The 12,050-nt window shown below is 37.1% G+C and overlaps 1 protein-coding gene across 14 annotated transcripts in view; it reads right to left on the reverse strand.

Annotated features, from left to right (window-relative positions):
* The window catches only part of CEP128 (centrosomal protein 128), a 441,752-nt gene that overhangs the window by 282,288 nt on the left and 147,414 nt on the right, over window positions 1-12,050 (reverse strand). For 11 of the 14 annotated variants that reach the window (XM_073998538.1, XM_073998537.1, XM_073998542.1 and 8 more), the window contains 2 exons: window positions 7,903-8,553; window positions 820-984 (listed from right to left, as the gene is read on the reverse strand). In XM_073998538.1, coding sequence (XP_073854639.1) covers window positions 820-984; window positions 7,903-8,553 — 816 coding nt within the window. The remainder of the gene's footprint in view (window positions 1-819; window positions 985-7,902; window positions 8,554-12,050) is intronic. The other 3 variants (XM_073998545.1, XM_073998544.1, XM_073998543.1) reach the window with 1 other exon arrangement.

Below are 12,050 nucleotides of genomic sequence, written 5' to 3' on the forward strand. Positions count from 1 at the left end.
TTACTATAAGAATTAATAGTTACAGTGTCTAGCACATAAGTGAACATTTAACCATCAGGTAATTTGAACCTTAGTTTTGTCACAGATCAAAAGCGATCAATAAAACCTAATTGCTACAGACTGAATGTGTGTACCCCAAAATTCATAGTTGACCTAATCTCCAATGTGATGATAATTGAGGGTGGGAGGTGATTTGGGAGGTGATTAGTTCATAAGGGTAGAACCCTTATGAATACGATTAATGCCCTTATAAAAGAGACCTCAGAGAGCTCTCTCTCCACTTCCGTTGTGAAGACACGGCAAGAAGAAGCATCTGTGAACCAGAAAGGAGGCCCTCACCAGACACTGATTCTGCCAGCACCTTGAGCTTGGACTTCTCAGCCTCCAGAACCATGAGAAATAAATATTTGTTGTTTTTATTCTATCCAGTCTATAGCATTCTGTTATAGCACCTCAAACAGACTAAGACACTAAGCCAAAGAGTTGTAGCAATTAAATGACCGGTAGACACAGGTAAACCAGTTGGCATATATCTGACTTATAGTAGATCCTCAGTAAACCATCCTTCCTTTTTTTTCTACTTCATTTCTAAGAAAAAATTTAAAATCAAATTTTTACACTTCAAATGTATTAGAAGCTGAATGGGTGGCTGAAAGAATAAAAATCACAGCATTCTAATAAACTGCCTTTTTGGGGGGGGCACCAACACAACTTTCCTGTGAAAGACTACAATTATCATTTATTAATATATAAAATATGTTCTAGAGGAAATTAAAATTGAAATTAGAATTTGAAATTAGAATTCACTCATATTTTTACCCTTTCTTCTAGTTGATCCTTCAAACATTGATATTTTAGCTTCAGTTTTTTGTTCTCATTTTCATTCTGGGTTAATTCCTCTGTCAGTCTGTCACACTGTGATTTCAATTTATCCAGCTGACCACGATGAACTTTAGCCATATTCTTCTCTTCTAAACTTTCAGCCTGAGAAAAAGAGAAGGAAAAAAGAGAAAGTCCACTAGCCATAGCCAAAATACACCAAACACATTACACATTTTATCAGTGGAAAAACACTGCAAGATTTTAGCTCGTTCAAAGCATTCATATATAAAAATTAAAATAAACATAAGGGAAATGTTCTTTGCATTTATTCAATCGCTGATCAGTATTCACCAGCATTTATGAAGTGGTAGATACTGGACTAGATGCTAAAGATAACAGATATGAATAGTAAGAGAGTCAGATGCAATGATCTATTTGACAAGACTGAATGAGAAGTACTTATCAAAGGTGTAAGCTGGACATTTTGGAAATTCAAAGAAGAAATACCAGCTCTGCTGAGGGGAAGGAGTTATTAGAGAAGTATCCCAAAAAGGAAATACTATGAGATGTTACTAACTGATAAGTTCCCTTGTCTATAGACGGGGCTTAACATTCCTGTTTGACTTCACTCCTGGTTTCTATGAAATAATTGTGTACTTTTTATGTAAGTCATTATCAATACTACTCTTATGGGGCTAAAAAAACATTATGAAGTATAACAACCAAGAAACTACAAACTTAATATGAAAAAATTTACCAGTTATTTTTTCAACATCAGTAGTGTAGTAAAATATCTATTTATTGATCTTTATATAGGGTATAACCAAAATCAGCTTTTAAAAAATAAACTTTGGGAATAATCTATTCTATACAGGAAATTCAGTAAAGATTTGTCAGGTATGTGAACTTAAAGAATTTTGAAATAACAATAATGTAAACACTATGTGGCGGACACTGCTCTAAGACTTTTTGTATACAGGTTTTCCTCATTTCATCCTCGCAACAACCTGTGAGAATGAAATAAGGTATTATTATTGTACTGATTGCAATAATAATAAGAAAAAAAGCAAGCTAATCACTTTCCCAAAGATACACAGTGAGTAAATGCAGAGTCAGGATTTGAACCCAGGAATTCTTTCTAATGTCCATGCTTTCAACTACACCACACTGCCTCCCAAAAGGTACAACACCACTAGGTTTTAAAAACCAACTGGGTGAAACTAGGAAAACATGAAACACACCTACCAGTTGCTAACAGTCTGTAAGCAATCACATTTAATCTGTTTGAAATATATGTTTTAATGCCTAAAATATGTTTCTTTTATTTTTATAAGTTTATTATATGAGTTTAATTAGGTATATAGGAACACAATCAATGGAAACAATCTCCTGAAAGAAGTTTTGTGAGTTTTAGACAAAATCTATATTTTATTTACCTCACAAAATTTACCTAAGAGTTGATGCCACATTAAATTAACAAAGAAATTGATTTTTTATGAGCAATCCTATATTCACAGCCCAAAATAAATTTACAAAATAAAACCTCTCATCAGGAAAATTGTTCAATTACGATTTTAAGTTTCAGTAGAATGCTTTTACTTTTATTTATGTCCTAACAAAAGCATAGGTAAATACAAAGAATTCCCCCTAAGGTCTGTAGTGTGCTGCAGCCAGCTCATAGACACTGTCAAAAGCCAACTGGCTCTTCTCTTCCCAACTTCACCCCTCTCCAATGATACCTCATTTGATAGCTTGAAATCAGCCAAGAAAGTGGTATTCAGAACTACCAAACTTGGCGAATGCTATAAATCAAGGGTTTTCCACCCACCGGAAGCTTGTTTTCAAATATTTATCAGCACACCAATGCTGAAGCCTGACTAACAACTTACTTATTGTTGTGGTTTTTATTACATTTATATTTCATTTCAGAATTTACAAACTGATGTTTGTGCACAACAACCCAGTGATATAGAAGGACATTACTATTCTTATTTTAACAGTGAGGCATAAAAAAGTGAAATAACTTGACCAAGATCAAATGGTCAGCAAATGGCAAAAACACAGAACTCCAATCCTGCATCTTTTGATTCCAAAAAAAGGCTCTACAAAATGATTTTGTTGAAATTGCAATGAGGTAATAGACCAATATCCTGAGAATATTAATAGCAGAGCATGTCATTAAAACATTTTAAATTTAAATTTAAAAATAGGTATGAGAGGGGTGATTCTAGATGGAGGAAAAAATAGAACTAAAGTGTACAGAGAAAAAAATATGGATGACTTATCAGAGCTTATTAGACTCAAAAATGTAGTAAGTTAAAATGAAGCTGAAAAACACAGAAATATAACATTTGTAGAGCTACTTGTCTAAAACTCCATTGTGTGCATAATTCAGTATATTACATCTCCTGTGATGGCCTTTGCTATCAACTCATTTTAATTAATATAAATAAGTAAAAAGTATGGATATATTAATAAAATAGCATGAGGTGGCGATTGTTCCTTAAGGGTAAATTGTTTGGTTTCAAAGGAAACTGCTGGGCTCACACAATCTCTGGCCATTCTTCCAATTCTAGAGCAACTTCAATACCACACATTAGGGAATAGCTTTAACACCCCTCCCAGATCTCAATCTTTCAAATTAAAAAAAAAAAAAAAAAAAAAAAAAAAAAAAAAAAAAAAGCCCAAAGGACTTAGAAGATCCACAGATCCACAGAATGCTTATAAATTCTAAATTCTTTACACTTAGGGAATTTAGTAAAGCTTTGTTATCATCTCACAACAAATGAACTCAAAGCACTTCCTCAAAAAAAATGAGGAAATCAATTTTCCCACATTACATGGAGAAATCCAAACGAAACAGATCATAGAGCAAGTCAGGAGCAAATGCTCTGATTTCTACCTTTTTCAACATTTCAACTTATATCCACCGAGTATCTTCTGTATGTCTGGAACATTATGCTAGACACCATAAGAGGATACAAAATGGCTTAGATCTAATGCCTGTCCTTCTAGAAACTTACGCACACTCAACAAACCAAAATACAAGGCAGCCTAAATGTGCTGTACCTGAGGCACCAATAAAGACCTATGGACACACAGTGGGCCAAGAGATTAGCCCCACCTCAGTTGAGATTTATTCCAACTTTAGTGGATCCATAAAAGAAGTAAAAAATTGGGCCTTAAAGGATTTGGCAGAATTCTTCTTCCTGCAGACTAGGAGGCCAATTCAGATAGAGAATGAGCAGTCAGAAGTATGCACAGTGATCTGTATTTGTACGAGGAATGTTGGAGAGCATAAAAAGGTAATGAATGAGCCGGACACAGTGGCTCGTGCCTGCAATCCCAGCACTTTGGGAGGCCGAGGCTGGTGGATTATGAGGTCAAGAGATGGAAACCATCCTGGCCAACACTGTGAAACCCCATCTCTACTAAAAATACAAAAAGTAGTTGGGCATGGTGGTGCACACCTGTAGTCCCAGCTACTTGGGAGGCTGAGGCAGGAAAATCGCTTGAACTTGTGAGGCAGAGGCTGCAGTGAGCTGAGACCACACCACTGCACTCCCGGCTGGTGAAGAGCAAGACTCCATCTCAAAAAAAAAAAAAAAAAAGGAATGAATGTACATGAGTAAGGTAGAATCATTTTAAGGGGGGTGCTGGGCTGGGCTGGAGGGGAGACTTTATTACAGAGACAGTAAATAACTAACAAAGGTTTTTCAGTAGAAAGTGACACACTCAGATATATATTTTGGGAAAGGAAATTAGAGAGTATCTGGGGGAATAAAGGGAGGGGTTGTGGGTAGAGAAAGGAACTAGAGGGAAATAGGGAAATTACTTAGAAGTATGGCTAGGTTGCAAGTTAGCAGTCTGCATTCTGTTTTCTAGTACAACATGATATATTGTCCATATGCCAATGTATCCATGAGCAAAAGCAATTACTATTTCTCATTGAAGAATGCATATCTGAATGTGAGAATTATGGCCTTATAGAGATGACCTTGAACATGCTCTAACTGAAAAAATTATTACTAACTCCTGCCATTGTGTTATTATACAACCTAAATAATGGTGATAAGACATAAGTACTAATGAGAAGGAAGGTTCTAGTTTCAACAACAGTCTCAAGAAAACTGCAAGCTTCTTAAAACAAACCATTGCTCTATGCCATGCCAGTTTCTCCCAACAAATCATTACATGCTTGTCCTCATGCAAAAACCCTGCCTTCCTTTCACATCACACTATTTCTCATCAACCCCCTCTACCTTGCTGTCAACAGCTGACTGATCAGTCACCCTCTTCACTGTGGTTTTTGGCATGTGACCAATTAATGCCTTCACAATATCTTAAATATCCAAGTGTCCATCCCATAAGATAGCTTCAAAGTTATTTGACCTGTTCTTTCCCAACTACCTACACCAACATTACACAATAGCAACCACTGCATGACCACACCTTAGACCTTAACTCTGAAAACTTTTAGATTGCACTGCAATATAAGAATTCCTGACCAAATCAACAACCTCTGACTGCAGATTTTTATCCTTCAGCTTTCTCATTCCTTTGCCCACAATCTTTGTTCTTCAATGTTAGCCACATGGAAGTACTTTACATGCTCCTAGACTAGTCTCGTTCAGTTTGTACCAGTCTTCATACCAGTTTTCATCTTCACTGCTCCTAATTTCTTGCTGTACTGCTGTCCTATTCTACTTCAGAGAGAAGAAAGGCTATCAGTCAAGATTCACATCAATTTCCCCAGATCATCCCTACCAACTTACCCAGTCTTACTGGTTTCCCCCAAATCCTTCAGAGGAAGGAGACCTTGTCTCCTGTTGAATGCTATATACTCTTATTTTTTTATCAAATCCCCTCACATCTCCTCATGTACTTTCTCCATCAACCTCTGTGGAATGGAATGAAGGCTTTTTATACTTCTTCTTTCAGCTTGCCTGTCACATTTATCATTCTTGATTATAACTTTCTTAAAATGTCTTAGCTGGATTTCTAAGATATCATTCTCTTTTGGTTCTCCTCCTATCTGTCTGTCATATGGTCTTTTATTTTCATTTGCTAGGCCTTTTTAGTAAATTCTTTCCTTCAAACACTAGTGTTTGAGAGTCTCCTCCTCTTTTTATTATCTGCACAATCTCATCCAAATCCCATGACATCGACTACCACCCAAGAGTTAACTGGCTCCCAAATATTTCACTCCAATCTCAATTTCTCCCTCAACTCTTGACCCTACTAATTATTATGTACTAATTATGTGCTAATCTGTTCCACCTAGACTTTCTTGGTTAAGCTTAAAATTCCTCCCCCTAAGACAATATGCTAAAAAATAACAACAACAAAAACAAACTAGATTTGCCACTGTTCTCTTCAAATCTTCTATTCTGTCTGTATTCTCTATATTGGCAATAGCATCATTATCCACCTAATCACCCAAAGTCACTACCTACCCATCCTTGAGTCTAAACTTTTTTCCAGCCTAGCAAAGCAGTTAAGAACACAGTCAGTTAATTACCTGAGTTCAAATCCTTTCCCTACCACTCTCCTGCTCTAAGGCCGTGGGCAAATTACTTAACCTTCTGTATCCCAATTTCCTCATCGGGGAGAAAATAATACCACGCAATCTGCAGGGGGAGGTGGGTATTAAATGATTAACACTTGTAAAGTTCTTAGAGCAGTGACTGGCATAAAGTGTTGAAAAACTGTTTGCTGGTAGTATTGTTATTGTCATAGCCAGTCAATCACCATGTAATATATATTTTATTTTCTATAAGATCAGCTCTTCTTCTCCATATCCCTAATTCTACTTTTGTTTATATATTCATCAACTCTGAAAGATTATTATTCCATAGTTCATCAAAATTAAAATGTGTATCTTCCACATTTTACCATCTCTGACCTGGGAGTTCTTACACTTGATGACATATCATGGTTTCATAGGCAGGAGGCAGCATTTTTATTTCTTAGGATGACATGCATCTAGTAATAACAGCAATGATGCACCTGACAAGGTGTCTTAGGTTTAATGAAATATAGTAAGGGCCTCTTGCCTATTTTAGCCTCCATTCAGACCCACCAACCCCAATTGAAGACCCCAAATCTTCATGCCAGAAGGCTATCTAGGACTGGGGAAGAACTCATAGACTAGCTACATCATTTTACAGATGTCAGTTGTTTCAATATCATTTCATCTTGCATCATAAGCATTTTCAAAATAGTAGTTGCATTTCAAAGACTTTTGAAAAACATTATAATTATTAACCTTTGAAGATTTATCCATTCATTCATTCACCTATTCAATAGATATTTACAATGTTCCAAAAAACTGTTGTAGGCACTGGGAATATAGCTAGAAGCAAAACAGACTAAAATCCCTATCCTCAGAGAGTCTTCATTTCAATAAAGGGAGATTAAAAAATAAATAATATGGAATCTATATCATATGATAAGTGTTATGGAAAAAAAAAAAAAAAAAAGACGGGAAGAGGAACAGATTTATCACACTCCTGACAATCATGTTATAAAACGATTGCCCTGCATGGTGATAATGCTAATAACATTAGACCTTAGAAACATTTCTTCAAATGCAAGATCCCAATTAGGCATTTACCCAGGCAACTTTGATTTGGAAAAGAAGGAGTAAATCTCAAAAGCCTTGGGTTTACACAGCCCATAAGCTAATCCACTTTAGTTACCATACTAATAAGGACTGTGGTTATAGCTCCTCTGGCCTTGACGAGTCTTTGCCTTTTATATTTTAGGAGGTCATAAATGTTGAATGAGGGCACGTTTCAGGTCCACGACTTACTGCCACCTCTGCCTTTCCTGAACTCCCCAAACAGCTAAACGTTCTTTATAAAGGGCTTCAATGCTCTGAAATAGGTGCTCCCAGGTGGCTGTTATAACTCATTTCAACCTGGCCGAACAGGCATGAATAAGCCTCTTTATTGTTGGTTTTATCTTTCCTTCAGTGCTTGGGAATACAGAATGATCTCTAAAAGTTTACGCTTTATTAACTTCATGAGCCACCAGAAAAATTCCTTCAGTATCATCAGGATAATTCAGCAGAGGTACCTTCAGTGTCCTGATATGATTCTCAGCCTCACTCTTTTCTTTCTTAAAGTGCTTCATAAGCTCCTGGATATTCTGTTCATGTTTTGTTTTCACACTCTGCAATGATGATGTGAGATCTTTCAGCTCCCTCTGGTGCACATCTCGTTCCAGCTTTAACTGTGTGATGACTGTAGCTGTTTCTTCATCCCTGGATTTTGCCTGTGCAGTGAGGTCAGAAAGGTCCTTAAGCACTGCTTTCTTGGCTCTCTCTTCCTCGGCCAATTTATTAGCAAGATCTGCTCGGATGGCACTCAGGTCCTTGATGGACTCTTGCATCTCAAGAAGTTTAGCTTTGTCCTGGGCCTGGCTCTTCTTGAGCTCTGCAATTTCTTCCTCCAAGTGAGCTTTCTCAACTTTCATTTGGCTTTGGATCTTACTCTGCTTTTTCAATTCGCTTTCCAGTCTATGGATGGTATCCAGGGAATTCTTAACTTCCAATTCAAGGTCAGCTTGATGAGATTTAATATCACGTAGTTTCTCCTCCTTGGAGTGAAGCTCCTCCTCCTGAAGGGCACGCTTTGTTAGGACATCATTCAATTCCTTTCGAAGATTCTCTATTTGTTGTAATGCTGCATACATCTGGGTTTTCAATTCATCCTTTTCTTTTAAAATCTATCAGGTTAAGAATATGAAGCAAAAGAAAAAAATAAAAGTTACTGTAAAATTCACCATAGACTGTGCCAGTCAGCAAAATAAAGTTTAACCCACAAGGAGAAACAAAATTCATCAAATAATTTTTGTATTTTTTCCATTTTGTAATAAAAATACTTTTAGGCTACAAAGCAGAGGGGCAAGGGGCAATATATAATTGTCCTGAAATAGCAACACACTGAGATATATATTTCAAATTTTCATCACCAAAACTTATTTCAATCCATGGTTACAAATAATTATTTAAATGTTAGATAGAATTGAGCAAGCAAATGGGGAAAGCAAAGACTCCCATTAAAAAGAAAACTTACTAGAGGTTGAAATAATACAGTATTACCTAAAATAATAATGATGTGCATTCCAATGATACACTTTTAAAAAGGAGAAATCCCAAAACAGAGATGGAAAATAATATAGGGAAGCATGCAGATACAATATAAGAAAGTTTACGGTACATTCAGCCATTATTTTCAAAATATCAATGGTGACAAAAAGTCACCAATATGCAACTGGGAGCCTTGAAGCCCACAAAGATAGAAATGAGATTAAGTCAGGGAAGGTGGGGAAAGGGCTCAAGTGAAAAGTCAAGGGCCTAGAAGTCCATCATTCTATGCCAGCCTCTCTACGATTTACAATGAGGGACAGAGGCCAAGGGTTAACTCTTCTGGCCTCTAATTTTAACCACCTAATCATTGCAAATAAAACAGTGGGCAGCCAAGGGAGCCAAGATCGTTTTCTATACAACACTGGCACCAAAGATAATCTCCGTGTCTACTTACTGTTGCCCACACCATGTCTTGAAACAGGTGGGGGGAAAAAGGAACCAATTAAGACTCATTTCAGAATTACAAATAATGAGTTAAAATGCAAATATTTGCAAGACATTTCTACACTTCACATTCTATACTGCAGTGTAAAACAATTTATGATAAAAATTTAATGAGTCAATCACTCCAAAAAAAAGTTTCCCCAATCCCTCTCAGTTTTAACTGAAAGAAAGAAAGAGCACAAAGATAACATGAGAACTAATAAAAGGAGGTGAATAAGCAGTTGAGCTCTGACCAGAAAGAAGCGAATTTGATTCTCAGTTCAATCATGGGCAATTCTATGGCCTCAGAGAAATCATTTCTCTTACTAGAGAAAAGAATAATAGCTATTTCATAAGACTGTGATGAAGATTAGTGAGAAAGGGGAAACAAAAAGTTGGAGTAGAATTTAAGTTCAAGGAGGTACTAGGGTCTCGGGGAGGTGTTTATGCAAGGTAGTGATCAAAACTGTAAAAAGAGCCAGGCCCAGTGGCACACACCTATAATCCCAGCTATTTGGAAGGCTGAGGTGGGAAGATAGCTACGGCTCAGGAGTTCAAAACCAGCCTGGGCAACACAGCAAGACCCCATCTCTACTGTGAAAAGACAGGATAACTGAAGGGAAGGAACTCTGAAACACAGATGAAGGAGTTCAATTTCAAAAGAATGTAAGGTAGGAGAAATATAGATGAGCCTAAGGGTAGATGTATTATTTTTCTACTGTTTCATAACAATTTCGAACAGACTTAGTAGCTTAAAACAATACACATTTTTTATCTCACTGCTTCCAATAGGTCAAACAGCCAAGCAAGGTATTCAGTTTAAGGCCTCCTAAGACTAAAATCAAGGTATCAGCTGGCCAGGGCTCTATTCTGCAGACTCTGAGGAGAATCCATGTCCAAGTTTATTCAGGTTTCTGATACAACTTGTTTCCATACAGTTGTAGGACTTTGGGTACCCATTTCCTTGCTAGCTTTTGGCCAGCGATTATTCTGAACTTCTAGAAGCCAACCTTGTTCCTTGGCTTATGGACTCTGCTATCTTCAAAGCTTGAACAGCTTGATGAATCCTTCCTAAGCTTCAACTCTCTCCGACGTCCCCTTCTCCCAATAGCCAGAAAGAAAACTTCTATTGAGGGCTCATGTGATTAGATTAGGCCCATCCAGATAATGTGATCACAGGAGTCATGTCTTATCATATTCATGGATTCCAGAAATTAGAGTAACTTCTTTGGGGAGGGTCATTCTACTTACCAAACTAGAGAGCACAAAAACTGATAGAATCAAGTTTGGGCTGTAAAGATGGCGTGGGAGGGACTGAGCAAGGGTAGGGGCCTTCAGTATAGTGATATCCATTTGAAGCAGATAACTTAGCCCCCTTGGCATGAGTTGAGAGACTTATAGGCAGTGCTGAGGATTAAAATCATATTTTCATAATGAAGTCATACCATGTAAAGTGTCTTTAATTATGAAATATTATATCTTCCTGAAATTGGATTAAAAAGCAAAGGTATTTCTTTTTCTCACATAACAAGAAGTCCAGAGATAGGGTCGTTCAAGAAGAATCCCTCAAAGCTCAGGCTCTGCTACTCTGTAACTCTCATCTTTTGCTGTCTTTGCAGTGTTCCAAGCATCACATCAATTCCTGACAAAGGTGACAGCCACAGGGCAGACCGTCACTGACCTTGTGGATCAAGTTTAGAATATCTTTGGCAATACAGATACTAAAAACTAAGCTCTGTCAATTTGCTTCTGGTTAATTGCTTGCCTAGTAGCCACAGCTTAAGATTTTGTCTAGACGTTTCTTTGAGTCTGAAAATGTCTTATGTCTTTACTACCATCTCAATACCCTGGACATACCCAGGGCCCTCAATTGAGTAGCCTTTATCTTGAGGAAGATCAGAACAGTGGAACTGGGTCCCCTTTGGCCAGGAATGCTTAAGTACTTGAAAGGATCCTGAGAAAAAGGCTTGATTTTTAACTCTTTTTTTTTTCTTGCTGTTTCCTGCTTCCCTCTTATGCTTGCACCAATTTCAGTTTGGATAAATAATTTGGCTTTTCCAAGCCTAAAGGATTCCAAATTATCAGACTCATAGTCAATATGGATTATAGATTGCAGACTGCAGGCTCCTCATCTTAAAAAAGGAAACAAACAAACAAACAGAAACGAGCAAAACTCTGCTTTTAGACAGACAAGTTTCAACCTAAACTTGTCTTTCTCTTGTAATACCTTACTGAAGGCTGAAATATGCACACAACATACTCCAACATCCTAAAGTGTTCCTACCAGTCACTTAATACTATCCTCTTATTCACAGCATCAATGCCCCTAAATATGATTTCTCTTTAAACCAGTTGCTTCCAACCACATAGCAAAGTTTACCAACTTTCCCTTTAGAACAATATGATCCTCTCTTGCCCCTTACTCTATTTCTCCTCTCAGCCAATCCTACAATTTAGGTTATTTTGCTTATAGCTCCTTATTGCTAGAACTCAAAGTTTACATAAACGTGAATTTCTTCTGCTGAGGGTAAGAGAAAATCCCAATCCGAACTGGTTTAAACCACAAGAAAATCATTCCAGGCAAAACCGCTCCAGAGACAGTATGTCAAAGCTCTGGCTCCACCTCTCTGCAATTCTGTACCTAGTGATG

This window comes from Macaca fascicularis, chromosome 7 (assembly GCF_037993035.2).
Source record: "Macaca fascicularis isolate 582-1 chromosome 7, T2T-MFA8v1.1".
Taxonomy (NCBI): Eukaryota; Metazoa; Chordata; class Mammalia; order Primates; family Cercopithecidae; genus Macaca; species Macaca fascicularis.